Source organism: Haliotis rubra, unplaced genomic scaffold, assembly GCF_003918875.1.
Source record: "Haliotis rubra isolate DU_JTF1 unplaced genomic scaffold, ASM391887v1 Scf801, whole genome shotgun sequence".
Classification (NCBI taxonomy): Eukaryota; Metazoa; Mollusca; class Gastropoda; order Lepetellida; family Haliotidae; genus Haliotis; species Haliotis rubra.
The window spans coordinates 111,875-134,448 of NW_025767526.1; the positions used below are offsets into that span (position 1 = coordinate 111,875).

The 22,574-nt window shown below is 37.9% G+C and overlaps 2 protein-coding genes across 5 annotated transcripts in view; both read right to left on the bottom strand.

Moving 5' to 3' along the window:
* LOC124261639 overlaps nucleotides 1-22,574 on the bottom strand; it is a 139,635-nt gene that overhangs the window by 77,097 nt on the left and 39,964 nt on the right. The gene's annotated exons all lie outside the window — the stretch shown is intronic.
* On the bottom strand, nucleotides 1,341-21,481 carry LOC124261629 (multiple epidermal growth factor-like domains protein 11). 4 transcript variants are annotated; one of them, XM_046695968.1, is made up of 12 exons: nucleotides 21,406-21,481; nucleotides 9,654-9,717; nucleotides 9,370-9,489; nucleotides 9,043-9,270; nucleotides 7,492-7,677; nucleotides 6,978-7,115; nucleotides 6,396-6,533; nucleotides 4,996-5,133; nucleotides 4,781-4,948; nucleotides 4,509-4,643; nucleotides 4,185-4,299; nucleotides 1,341-3,993 (listed from the first exon to the last, which is right to left on the bottom strand). In XM_046695968.1, exons 2-12 carry the CDS (start codon nucleotides 9,706-9,708, stop codon nucleotides 3,840-3,842), a joined length of 1,575 nt encoding a protein of 524 aa, XP_046551924.1. In that variant the 5' UTR covers nucleotides 9,709-9,717; nucleotides 21,406-21,481; the 3' UTR covers nucleotides 1,341-3,839. The 4 variants fall into 4 exon arrangements, with proteins under 4 accessions (XP_046551924.1, XP_046551923.1, XP_046551926.1 ...); XM_046695967.1 differs by lacking the exon at nucleotides 21,406-21,481 and adding an exon at nucleotides 18,809-18,878; XM_046695970.1 differs by lacking the exons at nucleotides 6,396-6,533; nucleotides 21,406-21,481 and adding an exon at nucleotides 18,809-18,878.

Here is a 22,574-nt window from a genome sequence, read left to right on the forward strand (position 1 = left end):
AGAGAGAGGTTTTAATAAGAACTGTTCAGGGATATAACCTGTGAGAGGGCATATTTATACCTTTTGTTACTAAAGGTTTAAACTGTGTGTTCAAGTATGATCTTAATGCACAGTACAAAGTACTTATGTTTACTGAAAGAAGATACCGTGTATGTCGTGCAGAGATGTTTGAACAATGAAGTGAGTGAGTTAATATTTAGCGTCACATCGGCAATATTTCAACCATATCGTGACGAGAACAATTTAATAAAACAGACTTACAAAAGTACACGCTTGATGCTTTGGTAAAATGTTTTCCTAAAAACAGCGTAATATTTAGAAAAGTGTTTTGATTGTGATACACTCTTCACAAACATTGCGTACGTGTTGCAATAACACCATAGATATCGTACCCAATTGGAACATTGCTAGCAAAATATTTACGTTTTTAATAGCCTCAAAACAACAGGTGTGTACTTTCTTTTGTACATCAGTATATATCAATATTTCAATCCATAAATTTAGACCGCAAAAATCTGTCATCGAAGGATAGTAAAAATACTAGATTATCACAGATATAAATTTAAAACTAGTACGCGATCGTAAAATTATATCACTATAAACAGTACAAAATAAAAACGGGCTGTAGAGCACCAACAACTGAAGGTGGATCACCATACCAGGGTCCATGGGGACTTACAGTACTTTTGTTACCTACATGGACCCTAGCTAGATTTACACATCCTTTCAGATGCTGGCGATTAACTACTAGTAAATGAAGTATAATCATCCTGTTGAACACAGTATTCTACAGTTGTATTCTAATTTCTCCTTGCGTTTCACATCTTTGAGTCTTTTATAGTGTATTTTCGTAACACATCGCACTTGCTCTCGAGGACATACGCCATACACTGGCCTGGCTATACGCACAGAGAGGCCTATGAGTAAGTAAGTGAGTGAGCGCGTGCGTACGTGCGTGCGTGCGTGCGTGCGTGCGTGATTGAGTGAGTAAAATAATTATCGTCACATTGGCAATATTTCAACTATATTGTGACAAGAACCAATTTGACATTGATAAGGGATAACTGTATAATATAAAACCTGTCATCAAGGGACAGTAGAGGCACTATGAGTCCAGTAGTGGCTAAACGTATTTTACTGCTGTCGTTATTTAGAGAAAAACCATTGGATATTAACTACAACTACCCTTTGGCATTTGTCAATTCTTACAATCCACTTAAATAAATCACTTCTAAGCATTCATTTGGTTGCCCACACACTAATCCCCTCCGGCATATGTGCATTTCCGTCGACTATACTCGGAAAGAAACATGAGAGACAATGAACAGCTGACACATTGATGGATAAGAACATTTTATTCTTTGCACCGACATCACAATGGCCCTTCATCAAATATGGATCATTTATATGTATCTGTAAGCTGAAATGTTTACACAAGGTTGGTTTAGTAGTGAGTAAGTGGGTTAAACTTTTACATCGCATCGGCAATATTACAGACATATCGCGATGAAAACAAGGTAATCAATTTTAATAGCTGTCGACAAAGGACAGGTTGGTTTAGTAAACAAAACTAACTCCTGGTAAAAAGCCAAACACCAACATCAATATCTGTTTAAACTAAAAGGTAACTGCACACAGCTATTGTAATACAAAAATGAAGCCAGTCATTAACCGACACCAATGCCAGCTGAAAAATTGCAAAGTATTATTTCTATGACATTTTTATGTTACGAACAACCTTATTATTACGATCATGAAAGCTACACCACTATTTGTCACAGTTTGGTGCTAATTTAGTTCGGCTACTTTTAAAGTTCTTCTTAACGACAAGCAAATGTTCCAGGGCTTCATTTTAAACCTGGAACCCGCGTCCTGATCTTGTAAACGCCCCAAACTGGTGAACTGTTTTAAACCTACCACAAAATGAAACAAATCTTCCAAATACTTACTATGGGTACTGTACAAAAATACTAATAACGAAGGAGGAAAATGAAGTAGGCGAACACAATTCATAGAAAATAGCAATGATCCATAACTTCTTAAATTACTGATGAGCTTAATGCACTGATCTCATAAACGAAATCAGAGTCAGACACACCAACTTAAAATAGTTGACACAAGAATAAAGAATTGCACTCCCAATCCGCTTAGAGTGATGTCGTGCCTGCTGTTCGAAAACGTCAGGGTTAAATAACATATCCATGCTCACTGGCCGCAGGTTAAAACATAACAAAATACAATACAAATAGGCGTTATTGAACGACGTAAATATTATGGATAGACAGCGTGTTGTTCATATGGATACATTTATGTTATATATCAATAATAAAACATGAGATAACAGCATATATATTTTGTCTCATATTGTACGACAATATGACGCCGTGCACCTTCCAAAGAAACATACCATGGTTTGGCACTAACAGAACAGCCATCAGTGGCACCTTTGACATTAATAAAATGACGTATGCACTTTCGGGCATGTCTGAACGTTCGACTTGTATGAAACTATAGGTGCATGAGGCTTATTATTGATGATATATTTTACATTCATCAAAAAAAGGTGTCCGCGAAATATGTACATACAAGCATATATATACGTTCGATATATATGAAACGATATTAATATTTTTCCTGGTATATATAATTTTGAGGTGATGCACTTAAGTGCAGGAATATTTTTAAAGTAACACAGCTTTGTGCAATTTACAAACCTTATGACACGACAAGGAACACTAGCAACTAGTAACTTCATCCATGCTGTGAATCAAAATTACATCTTCGGGGTAATAAGCAAACGCTTCAGCTGCGTTTAAATATTTGAAATGTTTCAAACAGTCTAAATACTATGCTGAGTAAATATGTATTTCAATGCAGCAACATGGTTAAAGTAACAAAACGATTAGCAACTTTCAAACCACGTGTATTATCGAGAACTTGTCGTCACATAATGTACACATTAACGTTGTGAATCAAACTTACATATTCGGGGCGACAAGCAAACGTTTCAACCACAAACAGTTAATCAGGGAGAAATATTCCAAATAATAATTACAAAAGGTCATACACTGTATCATAATATGAGCTATATTCGACAGCGCTGAGTTCAATGAACAATGTTTTTATGTTTTTGGTTAAGCTTTACTATGTCACACCTAATTGAAAATGATGGCGAAATATTTGAATATTTGCAGCGTCAGATGTGTCAAAGTCACATTGTTGCACTTGTTGGGTTGATGTCAGCTGACAACCTGCATCGGAAACGGGTCCTATATATGCTGCTCAGTCGTGACAACCGCTGCTCACTAGTGAAAACAGCTTGACAAGACATCGTTTCAGCACCTCCGATAGTTCGTACTATCCCTGCGAAGATAGTCCGACAATGTCTACGTCTCATTAAAAGCTCGTAACCAGATCGGCACAACTTCAACAACGAAGTCATTCAGTGTTGCGGGCTACACTCGCGGTGGATAGTAAGACAGTGGATCCGATTAACTGAAAAGTCATGTTTCCTTCACCAGACCGATAGCAAGACGTGTTAACATCGTTGTTGAGGTAATGAATACGCCAGGCCAAGTGTTCTTGATATCTTTCATGATCAGGGGTGAAATAACTGTTTAAAGGAGGACTCAGATCATTGCAGTTGATGAATAATAGCTGATTAACCATTTTCACAATCGTGACATTGTTGATATTTTACGCCAGAACACGACTTTCTCGAATATAATTATAAGTGACCTACAGTGAGAAACTACGTTTTTCCACACTCAGAACAATTTACGTTACAAAAGACTACACTACATCAATATACACCAAGACGTGACGCTTTATGCAACTATTCAGTTCAAATTCACTTCCACTGCATTGATATATGGAATGGTATTGTCAATCTGTTCATATGTGCTCTCAACAACTGGATCCTTGGTATTCTCGTCTAAAGATAAGTAGTTATCTCCGGGTTTCTTTTGTGAGGCATCCAGTTGAATCTTCAGTCTGCAATATACAGAAATGTTTCATCTCTATGATTGTTATATAGACACGACAGGTTGATATTTCACAAATGTATTATTTAATTCTGAAATCTGCTCCAATGTATAAATATATATCTCTCTCTTGAATTCGTCACAAAATGTATGTCAATCCTTGTAGTTAATCATGATAATTATACATGTTCTTCCCCTTACCTTCTGTTATAAACGATGGATGTCAGCAGAGCGATGAGCGACAAGACGAGAAGTGTACCAAGTGTTGCTGCAACTGGCACTACCTGGTTTGAGTATCCTGATGTTGCCGGACAACCTAGTTTCAGAGCATAAATAAAGGGCTCATATAAGTTGCCTTAATATCTTACCAAGTTACTGTCATTAAATTAATACGAGAAAACAAAGAATTCCTATTCCTATTTCCTGATTGATCTTGCTGTTACTTGTCTGGATGACTGAGAAAATTTTGCATATAGTCGGAAAAAAACTGTTTTTTCACTACGTTTCCTACTTTTAGTGACTTACCTTGACACAGGGGCTTGATGAAGTTACCCTGACATCCTTCGGGACATTCTCCACTGGACTTATCACAGTTTAGGCCGTCTTTACACTGACCACATCGTGACGTGCAGTCATCCCCGTACATACCATCAACACAGTCTGGGGAGGAGACGAGATAGACTTTTCATCTGACCGCATTGCTTTTGTAATTACAATGCTGCGTCCAGCGCAAAAGAGTGTGTATCACGGAATGAGACATTAATAATAACATCCGTCACATTAAAAATGTATCCCACCTTTACAAAATGGTTCTTGAAACTCTGTCTGACAACCTTGATCACATGTTCCATTGATCTTGTTACATGGTAGGTTTCCTTTACATTGGCCACACTCAGTCTGACAATGGTGTCCATGACGACCGTCACTGCAAGCTGTAAATATATCAAAAACCACCAACAAACATACTAAAATATTTCAATTTAACAGAATAATTAAAGTTTTAAGTACCAACCCTGTGAACAGTAATCTGGCCACCATCCAGGTTGGCATCCTCCAGGACATTTCCCGGTCACCTTGTCACAGACGTCAGTATCCAGGCAGTGACCACACGGAGATGCACAATTGGCACCATAACGTCCGTCTGGACATGCTGTAGACAGTAACATAAACACGTGTCTTAGTGAAAGAGTGAGTGAGTGAGTTAAGATTAAGTCACATATCGTGACTATAAACAAGTTTTGAATTCACCATAAATACATGTAAATTATAAAAACCTGCCGACGAAGGACAGTAAAATCAACTAAAATATCACAATATCAAGAAATAAAACTAGCATCTCTCTCTAAAATTTGATTTTTAATTAGGACAACACAGCATAAAAATGGGCTAGAGATGGCCAACAACCGAAGGCAGATCACCATACTAGGGACCATGAGGACTTACATTACTTTCGCTACGTGTCTTAGCCTAAGCAATTGTAAGCTTCTGTGATTCAGTCCATTTTGTGAGCATTTCATCATCAAGGACATTTGGGGCATATTGGCCATTACTCGTGAGAAGGACACATTGCTTAATAATCGCATACGCAGATGTCCCTATGTATTTGTAGGCTGATCTCATGATATTGAATCTTTCAGCTGTGTTTATGCAAATCAGAAACTTTATTACCACTCGGTTCCAAATCTAAGCAAGCGGTATCCAGTCTTCAGTCAGTGAGTGTACCAACAATGCCTCCTTGGATGGTCGTCAGGACGAAGATTCATTTTGACATCTGATTTCTATGCACAGGATATATACCGTCACCGTGCTTTACGAATATTCTATTTCCGTTTTAATTACCCTACCAGCCGTGACACATTTACAATACGTCAATGCAAAACAGATAATTTTGAATATGTTGACCAACCCTCCTGTTGAATATTGAGACATGCATGTTAACACCAGTTTAGGTAATTTGATGTTGTGGTTCAGGACTTAATTGACACGTGAAATAAGTCTGTCATGACAAAGTGCGCCGTTTCCACTCGAAGAAGATGATTCATATAAAATAGAAACTAAGGATTCATAGTTACTGAGAAAAAAATAACACACGATCACAAAAACAGTATACACTATCAATAAAAAATACAAGTAAGGGGTTTGAATGTAGACTCTCGTCACTCCTGTTCCGTTTCAGTCTCCAGCTGTGACATATATACATTATCTGGAAACATAACGTCAGTGGAATCTTACCTTTGTCCGTGGTGCGGCATTTTATAATATCATAGGCCAATACATCATCAGTTTTGTTCAGGTTATCCCCCTTGAGTAACCACTGACGAAACAGAACAATATTTTTACCAGTCTTCCGATTGAAATGTGAGACATAAGAAATGCAATATCTGCTACATGTTATAACTTCATATGACTTACGCTGGTCACACCTGTCACTGAACCACCTTGCTGCACATCCTCCAGGACATGTTCCATTTGTCTTGATGCAAACATCACCATCCACACAGTTGCCACACTGGAAGCCACAGGCTAGACCATAGTAACCATCTGGACATGCTGTGTACATAAACGAATTATTTTGTTCAGGTACTCTTCAATATGGCGAGCTACATCTACAGTTAATCCGCTAATGTAGTTCCGGATTTTAACGTGACAAATAGGACTGCCATGGCACTTGATGAAGATGTTCATAGAAATAGAAATTTAAATAATTGACACTTGTTTTGGTCTAACTTTAGAAGGCTATTCAAACTTTCTTTTATTGGCTTCCGTTCAATGACCGGATTAGATAATGCAGTTAAATATAACCGAAAATACGAGCTTAAGTTCTAATGCACGTTTGCTGGACGACTGTTGGTAATACAAAACCTTGAAAATATATTCGACGAGCCAACACTGTTGAAAGAAACCAATAAAAGAGGGAAACATGCAACCAAAGTATAACAGTATGTGTCTTCTCATTGACAACACTTTACCTTAAATTCGAACTATTTTGCATACCTGTTTGGCAGTCTGTTCCATAATATCCTGGGAGACATCCACTAGAACAGTGACCAGTGATCTTGTCACATACATCAGTACTGTTAAGGCACCGGCACTGTTTGTCACAATCTTCAGAAAACCACCCGTTACTGCAAACTGAGCATTCTTTGACGTATTCATTATTATGTAGACAATGTTGAGGTGAGTCCTATGCAAGGCGGTATGTTTTACAATCTATCTGCACTTTGATATTACTGGTAACGTTCGAACAGTGAATACACAGTTGCTCTCAAAAAGAGTTCAAATAGATCGTATATTATTATTGGTGTTACACGTTCTCAGTAAAGTACATGTTCTAGTAGTTTTGGGGGTTGAGTTCAATCCGTTAGTCCAACCTGCATTCTCAGAGTAAGGCATCTTATTACCAACATACAAAGGCATCAACCTTGTATCAACGATTGAGTGATTTCTCAATAACATAACATAACATGTGAATCCACGACACACGATGTGAATCCTGGCCACGACATACCAAATATCTGCACTTCACACAAAGTAAGGAATTTCAGTGGACCAGGTATCCGTATAGTGACCGTGGTTCCTGTCAGTGGCTGGCGGCAGGTGACGTTAGCTAAAGGAGGAGGATGTTCAGTTGATGACCAGTTGTAGCACATCTGGCTGCCCACAAGTATCTCCATGCCGTTGCTTCTCTCCTGAACTGTTCAGGATGAAGATTAATATGATAAATAGATAATCTCACCGGCATGACCAGGGATATATCACGTATATGAACACAATTAAAACCTTTGCGGTTCTTACCAAATGTTTCACTACGCGTTGACAGAAAAACGAGGTCTTAGATCTGTCAGCTTTCATAGCTGCCAACAGATATGTCTTTCCCCCTTTCACACTTTAAATATCAGTCATAGGAAATGTAGCATATTTTCGGTGTATTTGAAAACGTGTCATTATCTTAGTATCTAATGATACAATCTGTAGCGTAGTGACTTCAGTTAGACGTATCAATGGATGACATTAAATGTCATGTGGCCGAATCTGCAAGACTGAAAACGCAACAAGTCTCAACAAATGAAGAATAGTACAATGACATGGTTCTGTGATTTAATGCAGTCATGACTGTCAAATCTTTTTAATTCAAACAAACCTGATATTGTAAAATCAATAGCTTTGTATCTGAAAATTGTATTCATTGCTCAAAAACATGTTACTAGCACTACATGAAATTGTTCTTAAGGCCTTCCATTACCATTCAGTACAGTGCATCTGTCTAAATAATCAACTTAGTGCTGGGCAAGACGACGGCTGCTATAAACTGTGATATTGTCGAACGCAACGCTCTTCGGACGTATTTCACGACGTACAATAGTGTTACATGTTTCCTTTCTAAACAGGGCTTCTAGGACTATTAGATGCATGGCTGTTTTGGGGCAGGCACCAATGATAACATTTAAGGCCACTGAATACTTAGTATCGTGCAGATAACTGAGACCACTTGACGTGTATTTTATAAATGGTGTGCAGGACTGTCTGAATCTGTGAACATAAATTATCTGTACAAATGATTCTACAAACCAACACAGCGATAAATGTGTAAACTGCTGTGTCCAGCACTGATTTAAGCAGTAGATTTTTATAGATTTGTTAATTTCAAGAATAAATGTTTGCATGTTTATTGAGTATCATATGATTTCACATAAAACTGAAAAAAGATAATAGATTGATTTGGAATTTGCTGATCACTGATAAGAAATGGTTTGAACAGTATATTTTCCTGCATTCTCTGAACATTTTGATCTAAAACTGAAAGCAAGCAACAGTTGTCTGTTACTAAGCAGATATATTAACAATTTGATTGTCGTTGATTTTTAGCTTGAAATATATAGGGTTTTAATTGGTCCATTCCGTCTGTATTGCGTTCTTTCTGTTTTAGGAAGGTATCTTTCATTTTAATCTCTTGGTTTGTTCGTAACAATAGTAAGTGCAACATCGTAATGATTTTGCATTGTGATTCACTCATTAACTAAACAAAATAGATGAGCGTCATTCGTATGTATGTACTCACGCCTGTCCCGCAGATAGAGCCTGATGTGTTGTATCTTCTCTGGAACTGGAGTGTTCAGGTTCACAGTCCAGGTGGGATTTGACTCATTCTTTGTATGAGCACATGTCCGTGGCAAGCTTAGGGCATTTGTGGTGGCTCTGCCGTCTACACCGAGTCCTGCTCCATAATTTGTAGCATTTCCGTCCAATGTACTACTCTGGCTACACGATCTCATTAGCGCAATATTTCCTGACAAGATGAATACAAAATCAACATAAAATGTAATGTAAACAAATATTGTTGACATGTGTTCATACGATTATCTGTATCCATCTACGTCATACTCACGTGTCTGACAGTACGGACCAAACCATCCCTCATGACACATGTCCTGACCATCCATCTGACTACAGGGAGTTGAGGGAAACGAGTTACAGAGTTCTGTGGTACTACAGTGACATTCTGCATCTGTTTGAAAAGCATGGTTCCACTTGTTACTCAGTCATTTGTAAAAGGTTAAATGCAGTAAAATACTGACAGGATTCGGAGAAAGCAAAGTACTTGATAATAAAGTTAACTCACGGTGTGCAAATATATACACTTGTTTCACATACTGTGAATAACGTTCCTACCAATGTGAGTCACAGTGACACAGACCACAAGAAGTCCCATCCAGAACCATCCCATGTTGGATACCTAAAAGAGGCAAAGAAAATGAAACTTTCCTAATCCTGATCATAAAAATTGTCAGTCTTACTGACGACAATCGGAGACAGGTATCAATAATATATATATATTGTTTACAGGCATGACTGCAACTGGCATAGTGTCTGAAATGAGAGATTAATGTGTTATGTACTTTAAACGAATCTCAACAAGAAAAAAGTCAGAAGCTCAACCAACCAACACAAACCTGTTTTCCTTTCCTTCCCTCAAATATTATAGCATGCTACTGCAATATAAGCGTTGACATTTTTATTCCAAACCCTTTGAGTTGTTTCAAATGCCAAAAATATGGCCATAGTGCACTCGTGTACAAGATCTGACACTGCCTTCTGCAGGGAGAAAATTAAAAAAACGGAAGATTGTGAGAATGATGATAAAAGGTGTGCTGTTCAGGAAGTCACCCATTCTCCTCCAAAGACAATCTTGAAACAACTGATGTAAGTAAATATAATTAAATTTTCCAGAAACATCAGTTTTTTCTGATGTAAAGAAACTTGTTCAGTCTATAGAAGCTAATGGAACCTATGTGTCTATCGTTAGGACACATCCTGAAATAACTCTGAAAGTAAATGCATCATCAATTAACTGCAACACTTGACTTTGGAGAACATAAAATCTCAAGGAAATGTGGAACATACCAAGGCAAGGACCAAAACTTCGAAAGGACATTAAAGTGATAGGGTAGCAAAGGGGTCAAATAATCTTTGGTTTAAGTTTGGATCCCTCGAAAGATAAGGCTGAAGGTACGGGGTATGTCCCCAATCAATTCACCCAGAAAATACCTTACCTAAACATTATTATCCTGTGAAAATTTTGAGGACTGAAAGCCAACTGTAACGGCTTACAACTATAGGATTAGGATTTAAGTCCATCAGCATTCTGTCTGCAAGAAACATATCTGAAGCAGACAGCTAATTTCATTTTACGACAGTTCATTGCATGTCATTCTTTTACTCCACCGGGTGATAGGACCACATGAGCATCTTCAATCCTTGCTTGGTATGATGCAATACAAAGCCCAGTTATGCTTAAAACTAATCTTCAAGCCTTTACAGTGCGCCTTACTCCGTCCGTTGCTTTTGCTCTCTGCTCGCTATTATATTCCGCCATCTTTAGCTCCTCAGCAGGTTGTTCTACGATCAACTTCCCAAACCGTATATAATTATGGGTGCTTTTAATGGCCACTTTACACTCTGACTAGTAGGGACATATTTCATACCAAACATTTCTCAAAATATTTGATATTGAAATACTCCCAATGTTATTATATGGTTCAGAAGCGTGGGATTTACAACAGTTTGATGTGATAGAAAAAATGCATTGTAAAAGTTCTTAAGTGTGAAAATATGTACATCTAGCCTGATTGTATATGGTGAGTGTGATCGATTTTCGCTTTATTTACACCTAAATATTTAGGTAATCAAATACTGGTTCAGACTTCTTGATATGCCGTCATACAGCCCCCCACCCCACCCCCCACCCAATGTAAAAGTTACAAGATGATGTTACTTTATGACAATAATGGAAAGAGAAACTGGGTTACTGGTGCTGAAGAGTTACTTTTCAGTAGTTTTATTGACACGTTTGACAAGATCAGAATGTGTATTCAAATTCACATTTTGTAATGTCATAAACACAAAGGCTAAAAGATGTTTATGTGCAAAAATGGACTGCTTCACTGGCTTTTTCAAATAAATGTTTTTATTACAAATTGTTTAAATCACAAACAATTCAGGAAGTCAACATTTATAAGATTATTGTTAAAACGTTCCGAACAGCTCTTCCAAGCAGATGTTTTCTCGTGAATCGAGACGTTGTATAAACATTAGTCGGGACCAAAGAATTTGCAACGTTTCTAACTACAATTTAGTTGAAGATGAGTTTCATTTTCTGTTTGTATGCCCTGTTTACTGACAACTTAGTGAAAGATAATCCTATTACTTTACATACACGCATGTACCTAAATTTTATTTACTGTTATTACATGCAACTGGTAAAGTTCAGCAAGATTTAGCTATGTCCATTTATCATGCCTCCATGTACAGAAATAACATCAACACAAATTGAGAGTCTGCAATTCAGCTGTGTGACTTTTTACAGTTATTTTTATACCTTTATATTATGTCTGATTGTGTATTTTGTATTGTAATGTACTATAGGCTTGTGGCCTTAGTAAGTACTGAAATAAAGATTAAAAGTTATTCATATATTTACCAATACGTGGTTGTGTATTTGGGTTCGAGAGTATTCAGTACAGATGAACTTGAGTCCGTGCAGTAAGTCACGTGATGGATGTGCTATTAAAGGGTAGATTGCACGTGCAACAGTCACTTGACATTCACGACTGACGGGGCAGGACTGTTGTTGCGTGCCTCGGCTGTATCTGCAAACATGGAGAACTCTTCGGATGACGGTGTACACGACTCTGCTTCTTCGAAACGTTCGGAACAACCAAAAGGTGACGACTTTCAGTCTTTCCAACTATTCTGGGATTATTTATGCTAAACTGTCTACACTTAAGAGAGAATTCATCAGTGAATCAGAGCAACTGTCTTTGTCTATTGCCAAGAAAGTGAAATATGATAAATACCCTGACATCAAATATAAAGGGAACTCCTGTGCAATGCAAGTTTAATCGTGGCATTTTGGCTGGTCTAGACAACATTACGTCATCATTATGCAAGAAAGATACTACTGCTATGTGTGGAAAAATTGAGTCTCTCTCTGTCTCTGTTAAAAAATGCAACAAGTTTATCCGTTTAGCGGAAAAAATCCCCAGCTGGTTGAGGTGTTGTCACAGAACTGGAAGGGAGCCGCGTCGCTTCAAGCTTTGATGAGGAACGTCAGTTTGAGAGAGCTGATGCGAAAGCTTTCAGGAAACGTAGCCGAGGCTGCCGCAGCAGCTAAAATCGTCCATATGGCCCTTCACTTGCTCATGTCAATCAACGTACAGGGCAACAGGAGGTGCATAGCGATAATCAGTCTTCAACATTTCGGAGCTAGAACCGGAGGGGTCCAGACCAAATCAACAGTGTTACTATTGCGGAGAACTCGGAGGCAGACGTGTCCAGCAGCTAAAGCTTTGCCTTCCCGCGACATGCAGTATGACGTCACAGGATCCGGAAGTGACAGAAAGTAGCAAGGGAGCGTAGAAGCAGGCCACGACCATAACCAGCAAGATGTCAGATTCAGACCAAACCACAAAGGCATGCACCAACTTGATGGAAAACCGGTGGTGATGCATAAAGCGTCAGCTTCCGAGCACCCACTCTACCCGTCGGAACTTTGGACTACACCTCACCGAGGACATCTGGCGGACCTGCATTGTTGGGGACGAACTAGCGTTTGAATTCTTACTTCGTTCGATTTCAAGATTATATCCATTGTAGGTAAGCGTTTCAATCAGAAGTATCATTGTTTCATAGTGAATATTGTTAGTTTTCACGCTACTATTATTCCTGGATTCTGACGTCATATCCGACATTTTCTGTTTAATGGCCGACGAAGTTTAGCAGGTAAGACGAGTTTGTATCCCGGACCTTTAATTTCAGTATGCATAATTTCATCTTTACACTACTTTTTATGCATCTATATCAATAGCATTACCGGAATCTTCTGATAATTGTTTTGTCATTTTTCAAATATTGGGGATATACGGGCGGAAGTCTTACCGGTTTATGGTTCCAGGGACAGAAGCGGGGGATTGTTTCACACAAGATTGTTCACCTGACAATAATTGGGTTGTGCCTCCTTTCAATCTGATATGTAAAACCATTGATTTTGTTTTGTACAATAGCTGCAGAGCTGCCATTGTGATACCGCTGTGGAAGTCTGCTGTAGTTTGGCCAAGAGTATTCAACCGTGACGGGGAGTAAACCAGGTATATCAGGGTCTGGGAAATCAAAGATGGAATCATTTTTGCCAAAGGTGCAGCGAAAATTATATTTGATAAGAATTTCACGGGATCAGCTTCAGCTATCAGATTTTTCTGAATGCTTTCAGATGTGTTTTCACTCGGTGTTTGGAAGGAGAAGGAGGGGCTTAAAGATCCATCTTTGATTAGTCCAGCGGAAAGGTTACTAGAATTACTATTAGAATCTAGAGCTAAGACTACTGTGAAACAGTATGAAGGTCGATTTGTGAAGTTTAAGGATTTGTGTAAACAATTTAGTATCAGCCATATACCGGCTTCTGCATTTCATGTATCATTGAACGTATTATCTCTAAAGCAGGACGGCAAGAGTCCTGCATTAATTCAACAGTCGATTTGCGCCATAGGCAGGGCACATTATTTAGCAGGCCTACGAAATCCATGTCAGTCACATTACGTCAAGTCTGTGCTTGAATCTTCGCGGAGATCTCTCCATTTTTCTAATCAGGCGAAAAGAACCTATAACAGCAGATATTCTAGAAAAGTTAAAAGATAAGGTTCCTGTTGACAGCTTATACAACCTGAGAAATTTAACATTTTGTATAGTTTCTTTTGCTGGGTTCCTAAGGTTTTTTGAGGCAGCAAGTTTAAGATATTCTGACATAATCTTCCGGGAAGGTCACATAGTTATCTTTAAAGAGAAAAAGCAAGGTTGTTGCTGCAACTCAATCAGAATTGTGTCCAATTAGTATTATGAAGTCATACCTAGTACAAGCATTTAGATATTACTGTGATGAATATATCTTTAAACCAGTTAATTATTGCAGAAAGTCAAACACTTATGAGTTAAGAGGCAGCAAGCCAGTCTCTTATGCACGTATGCGAGAGATAATTCTGAGTATGTTGGAGTCTGCTGGTCTCAAGAGACAGGATTTTGGGGTACACAGCCTCAGGTCGGGAGGGGGGACCGAAGCGGCCAATGCTGGAGTGCCGGACAGGCTATTTGAGCGTCACGGTCGGTGGCGGATAGCTTATTGGCAATACTCAATGTGACAAAAAATGGGAATTTGAAAGTTGTGATCTCCTGTCCAGTAATAAATGATTGATTAAACATATTTGCCCACTCTCTTAGTTCTTGAGGCTAACGTGAACGTACGCAAATACAGAGTTGTGTGATTATTTGTACATGTTATATGAGTCCGTGTAGATTGCACGTGCAGCAGACACTTGAGTTTAAGGACTGACGGGGCAGGACTGACCGTCCATCAAGGTAAATATGGATCAGGTCAAACTTATATCAGTGGTTCCTAAACAGCAAAACTGTATTCAGGTTGAATTGTGGTCACTGGAACTCGCATGTACTAGGTCACTGGACCTCGTATGTAGTAGGTCACTGGACCTCCCATGTACAAATGTACTAGGTCACTGAACCTCCCATTTGCTAGGTCACTGGACCCATCTTCAGATTCATGAAAGTGAAAAATCAATTGAAGTTGATTTGTGATTCAAAATGTAAGACAGTATAATAATTTATGAATATCAAATATTTTACAATGTATTAAACAGTTTTCTAAGTTTTTAAGGCTTCCAGGAATTCCAATCGGAAATCTACTGGAGCACATGGACAGATCTGGAACCCAGATAACACAGCACTGAGGAGCCATTCGGATGGGTTCCAGCCGTGGGTGTAAACTTCGTATTCAATGTATTTCAATAAACTTGCCGCCCCGTCAGGCTGACGTGAACGTACCCAAATACAGAGTTGTGTGATTATATGTAAATGTTTTATGTTCGGTTGAGTTTACGAATTAGAACATAAAAAACTATTTGCCATCAACAACCCAAACCATGTTTAACTGTGGTTGATTTTAATGACCATTTCCCACGCTGGTGCAACTACAAACGCTAAAGGTAAAATATTGGAGACCGTTTTGAATATTTTAATGACATTTGGACGTCGTCGTTTCATGATGCCATAATAGTGTCAATACCTAAACCTGGACACACCCACACCGATCTATCTAACTATGGACCTATCTTGAACAAAATGCGTTTGCAAAACCATGGAACGCATGATACATAATCGATCAGTTTGATACTTAGAAATCAATAACTTGATAACAGATATTCAATGTGTTTTCCGCAAAAACAGAAGTACCATCAATCATTTAGTGCGTTTGGAGTCATTTGTCAAAATAGCCAGAATTAATCAACAACATTAACTTTCTATCTTTTTTATCTAGACAAAAAGCATGTTATACAACAAGGAAATATATATTTTATAAGATCAACATGACTTCGGATTGCGAGGCCGTTTGCTTTAATTCATATTCACGTTTTTAAATAGCAGGCAGTTTCAGGTCCACAAGGGGTCTAGCATGTCTGATCATTACAATCAGGATAATGGTGTCACACAAGGCAGTATTTTGTCTGTCACATTATTCAGCATAACGGTTAATAGTTTACCAAAAGTTTTAAATGATGCAATTAATGGATCGCTATTAGTCGATAATTTAAAATGCCTTGACGTGACTATGAGGGGCAATCCAAAAGTATGTAGAATCACCAAGGAAACGATACAAATGCAGTTATTTTTATGTTTTATTTTCTACATATTATCTGTCAAGCTCAAGCAATTTGGTTTTGCTATGTTCCAGTCTCACGATCACGGTACCCTCAAAAAACGCAAAATCTACAATAAATGCATCAAAAACTTCAGGAAACAAAATATGCAAGAAATATTTTATGTGTTTGAGATTGATAGAAGTCCCCTAGAATCACACTTAGATATTAAAGTTCATAAAAAAGCAATTTGAAATTACAATCGCTTGTTAAAGTGACCCCCCTTCCCCTTCATACTGACTGAAAGAGCTTATTTTGGAGAAACTACCCATCCCCCTTTCAGATGACGTAATCATAAGGACATAACTTATTCTAATGTTTTCACTTATGCATGCATGATGCCAAGGGTTCAAACTAAATACTGAATGGTCAAACAAGTGTCAGCTCACAATATATTGTAAACAGTGCCAGCTTGAATATCTGGCCACAATGTTTTCGAAAAGATTAAATTGGGGTGTCCTTAAACAATAGCCCCCGACTACATATAAATCAGGTAATCCAAATCTTTGATGGTTGATCATGACGGGAAGTCATCCAATACTATACTGAACATATTTTATATGACATTATCTGAGGGCATACCATTATCCAAGAGGTACCAAAAGACAAATCGTTTTCATTTTCTGCAATGTTGTTAGAAATATTATACCCCAACGTGTTGTGATGACAAATATCTGGTTAACCACATTACCCACACATGTGAAATTTTGGATATGGCTTTGCTAACGATTCCTTCAAAATAGAATGGAAGCTTTTCAAACATTTTACATCCAAAATATATTTAGGCTACGTACTTTTTTCTCGACCCTCGTAAACATGCATACTATTGACAGGCCACTGCAATTGTGTTTTCAACAAAATGTAATTAATCGTGTTTGGAAAACTGATTTGATATTTTCAAAACCTTAACTAACTGAATTCACTGTTGTCGACAGTATATACCTCACAAGAACCCGGATCTATTTCTATATGGTGACCCAACTGAAGTTGTAAAGGAAACTGAGTTGTTTTTTTATTGTAATATCTTCGACCAGCACTTGATATATTTATAGTTGTTTCAAACTCGAAGTGGAGAGGGGTTCAAAAAGCCCTCTCCCTTGTACAGTGAGTGAGTACGTTTAGGTTTACGCCCCCTTGGACAGAGCCCTGATCCGATCTAAACTTAATTACCGTTCCATCATTTATGGTTGGGCATGTAAGGTCAGTTTAAAATTATGCGACTGTTCATCAATATGGTCAGAGACACTACCTTCGAGACTTCAGCACACTTATACATAGTTTATATGAGGAGGCTGAAGAGCCGTCCCTATGACTACGCCGCCTGAAAATATCCTATATGTTTCTAAATTACGTTCTACTAAATCCAATACTGCATGCGACAGTATTTTAATCCTCTACATAAAGACGTTTTATATATCAACCTAATATGTCAAGATTTATGGATGCACTGTCGTTGGTGTAAATTATGTTTATCAAAACGAATATGTTGTAATAAGTTTGAGCATGGGTCTACAAACACACTGGTATGACTTTTCAAACAGACATTGTAAATATCAATTTCATAAATTAATGTCGAATATTTTTTTAACTACAAACGTGAGCGATGATACACGTTCTAATACGAGATTTGATTTAGACATGAACTTCTACATATACAACGCGTGTACGTGGCTTAAGAAAAGATTATACCTTTACCGAATGGTGAGATGACATATGATACAGTCGTGAGAATCAAATCTCACACTGTGAACCTTGAACTACCGGTTCCGGTCAAGGTGTGTAAAGGTATAGGCCATCGTCATTTCCATTTATAGACCATGTAAACTATTCCAGAATATCGTTATGTTGTCGCATTGTCGTGCTTTGGTAACCCTTTCCATTTTCTTGGTTTGGCATGGTCGACAACACGTCTATATCCGTTCTTGTTTTGCAGAATGGTCACCGTGGTTAGGTATTCCTGTCCTAGAACTTGTCAACAGTTGTTGAGGACAAAACCATATGCCAAGCCATGTTACATGAAGACGTTCCTTGATTATGACATTATAATTAGTGATATGTATTTTTGTGTGGAAATAACTGGATGCTCAGGACCACATATCCTAGTTTACACGCTACTTAAAGTATACCTTATATTCACTACCTAATTACATCATATCAATCTAGCCCTTATATTCACTGTCTCATTACATCACATCCATCTCATCTTATGTTCACTTTCTAGTCACATTACATTCATCTAGTATTATATTCACCATCTTATTACTCAACGTGCATCTAGTCTTATATTCACTGTCTAATGGCATCCAACCATCTAGTCTTACATTCACCGTTTGATTACACCATATCCGTCTTGTATGTCCTTTCCACAGCAGGATGAAAAACGAAACAAGGATTTGCCATGAGCAGCGTGCACTTATATCATCACTCAATGGCGACGAGCAGTATAAAGCAAGAGAGTACTACAACATAATAATAATACCGCACACTAGATCTGGATTTGGTGAGATGTCATTCAAACACAGACCGGATTACAGCAAACATATGAAACAAAACTATGTCAGTACTCACCTGTCGCACCAGTGAACACCTCAAATATGTTCAATACGATGCATTGACGTGTGCATGTGTAGGCAACCAGGAAGTGAATTGTGTTAAGTAGGTGAGCGTTCCATGGTGGAGAAACGGTGTTTGTAACCTGGTATGAACTGGGTGAACATTGTTTGGTTTGGGGATTACTGTCGCAAAAACTCGTGACCCAGATCTCCAGTACACATGTTATCAGATGTGATGCAACCCCTCCACTAAAATGTATACGTAGGAGCTTACATTTTTCAAATAACTTTGCTACTTAAACATCATACTGACTTGTCGACTTTGCAATATTTCCATTGTAATATGGAATGCTCTAATAAAAGTTCATAACAGTTGTTGAGGACACACTAATAAGAGTTTATTTTAAAAAAATAATATAAAATTATATAGCTCATTTTTGGAAAACTATGCACTTTATGGGTTGTGGCTTGTGTTACTGAAACTTATTTTCGCCAATGTGTTTCTGACAAAACTAATCACGAAACAGTAAAAGTCGTTATTGATGTATACAGACAGATGTGTATGCATTTACATTGCATGGTAACCATTTTAGATATGTCAGCCTTGGTTCTTACGCATAAGAAACATAATCCATTGCGTTTCTAGCCCTTGTCACATACAGTGGTGTCATACACAGCGCAGAAACTGTTTACAAGATAACAATTCATAAGCTCAGATCGTATTAAATGGGTTCGAAACCGTCCACCATTGAATCGGTGGGATGGCACAATCTACATACACATTAACTTGCCAGTGGTTGCATTTGGCGTCATTTCGAGTGGTTACAGTTGTTTCCCTTGGTTCGATTCCCTACGGTGGTGCAATGATGAATGCACTATTTTGGGGGCTCATGAGGACGTAGTATTCTTTGTATACTGCTGCCAATGTGACCTAAGACCATACTCGCTCCATCTACAAAGATCAACGTTTACGTCTACTTTTATACCAGGATTTTGCCACAAATTGTGCCTCACTGCATGCGTGAGTAGGTGTGGTTGTACGCCATTGTAAGAAATAATTCAGCAAATACCAAGGCGGCTTCATGGTAACCCATGTTGGGAATCGAATTCGGATTCGAATTTCCGGCGGAAGAAGAGAACGCTCGAACCCTTTCGCTACCACGCTACCCGCGTTTGTCAGCTTGTGTTTCAAGCAATTCTATCACGGGAAAAATGAAGTGTACAGTAGACTTTTTATGAAGTAAATGGCCTCATCCTGATAAATATCAATATTTTCAACAGTTCTGAATATCGTCACAACATTTTTTTCCAGATATCGTATATACGACCCCAACCTGCTCTGGGCAGTCAAGCTTCACAAATCCCTCACCACATAAGCTACATGTATGTGGCCTGCAGTATTCATATTTGAGGTTATCTGGTTTCAGAGGTCTCCGTGTATATGGAGAACTGACTCTGAGATATTGACTGGTTGTCTAATAACGCCAACATTTATCTAGTCTTTTTTTCACTGTCCAGTTGCTCCAACATCCATCTAGCCTTTTATTTACTGTCTAATTGCACCACCATGCATCTAGTCTTTTATTTTCTGTCTAATTGCACCAACATTCATCTAGCCTTTTATTTACTGTCTAATTACACCAACATTCATCTAGCCTTTTATTTACTGTCTAATTACACCAACATTCATCTAGCCTTATATTTACTGTCTAATTACACCAACATTCATCTAGCCTTATATTTACTGTCTAATTACACCAACATTCATCTAGCCTTTTATTTACTGTCTAATTACACCAACATCCATCTAGTCTTTTATTTACTGTCTAATTACACCACCATCCATCTGGTGTTTTATCTACTCTCTATTTACACCACCATCCATCTAGTCTTTTATATACTGTCTGATAACACATTCACTTAGTCTTTTATTTATTGTCTAATTACACCACCATCCATCTAGTCTTTTATTCGCTGTCTAATTACACATTCATCTAGTCTATTATTCACTGTCTAATTATACCAACATCCATCTAGTCTTTTATTTACTGTCTAATTACACCACCTTCCATCATCCATCTAATCTTTTATTCACTCTCAAATTACACATTCATCTAGTCTTTTATATACTGTTTAATTACATCACCATCCATCTAGTCTTTTATTTACTGTCTAATTACACCACCATCCATCTAGTCTTTTATTCACTGTCTAATTACACATTCATCTAGTCTATCATTTACTGTCTAATTACACCAACATCCATCTAATCTTTTATTTACTGTCTAATTACACCACCTTCCAACATCCATCTAATCTTTTAGTCACTGTCAAATTACACTTTCATCTAGTCTTTTATTTACTGTCTAATTACACCAACATCCATCCAGTTATTTCCACAGACTGGTCTGCCGAAACTAAACACAATCTTATCCTGAACACCGTGCAGACGTCCAATGGCGACGAGCAGTACAAAAGAAGACAATAGATATTGATATCGCACACGAAATCCGCAGTTGAAACCCATATGCATCACCAATTTCATTAGATGTCGCTCATAAACACACAATGAATAACAGTGAACTTATTTAACAGAGTTTCGTCAGTACTCACCCCTCGTAAATGTGTTCAGCACACTATCTTTGCATGTATGCCTGTGTAGGCTACCAGGAAGTGCGTTGAGTTGTGCAGTCAGGGGACAAGGCGCTTGTCATGCTCCGGTATTGACTTGCAATCATTGTTTGCTTATGAGATAACTGTGACGAAAACTGGATACTCATGTCTCCTAGGTGCACCTGTCATCAGACATGATGCAACACCATCCACTAAAATATATAGGTAGGACCTTACATTTGTCAAATAACACTGCTACGTATACATAATAGTCTAATATTGACGTACCGACTACAGTATGTGCATTATCCTGACTAAAGTTTCCATATGAGATGATCAAAAGAAGGGACAACATGTTAGATAGAAAATAAAAAGCTCATTTCCGCAAAACTATCAACCTTGTGGTGTTTACGTGTGCTACGGACACATATTATCAATGTACCTCTGAAAGTCAAATCATGCAAAAGTGAATAGTGTTAATTATGTATGTACATAACTGTATACTGCATGCCAACTATTTTAGGTATGTCAGGCTTGATTGCGTTTCTTGGTCCGGTCTCAAACAGTGGTGTCATACAAGGCACAAAAACGTTCACAACATATGAATTATAAGCATAGATCGTATTAAATGGGTTTGAACCCGAGAAAAATCTTCGGAAATGAATTTTTTCCACTCGGGCCCCATACTGTAAATACATACAAACATACATTTATATAGTAACTTGCCAGTGGTTGTACATTGGCCTGGCGTCATTTCAAGGGGTTTAAGTATCTTCGATTGGCCACGTTGGTGCAATGAATGCTCTATTCTTGTGTCTCATGATCACCTCCTCATATTCTTCGTTCAAAGTCTAGAAAAGACCAAAGTATATAGTCTGTTGTTGATTTTCTCACGAATTGTACCCCCATCACTTTATACCTCAAGTATAGTGTGGTTTTACGCCGCTATTAGCAATATAATTCAGCAAATACCAAGGCAGGGACCTCTCAAAATGTCTTAATATATGGTAACCCATGTAGGGAATTGAACTCGGGTCTTGCGTTTCCAAAGGAATGAATTCCAGTTATATTAAAAAAAGAATCAGGTTAAAGTGTAGAACATGCTTGTTTTTATTAACTAATGGATGTTATGCCTTTTAAATCTCAATATGTACAATAGTTCTTAGTAT

What these genes read in the sequence shown, in the direction of transcription:
- LOC124261629 (XM_046695968.1), bottom strand. Translation starts at nt 9,708, where the DNA reads ATGGGATGGTTCTGGATGGGACTTCTTGTGGTCTGTGTCACTGTGACT. An exon ending in GCTCTATCTGCGGGACAGGC is followed by an intron (nt 7,678 to 9,042) that starts GTGAGTACATAC and finishes CATCCTGAACAG; the next exon opens with TTCAGGAGAGAAGCAACGGC. An exon ending in GCCAGATTACTGTTCACAGG is followed by an intron (nt 4,949 to 4,995) that starts GTTGGTACTTAA and finishes GAAATATTTTAG; the next exon opens with TATGTTTGTTGGTGGTTTTT.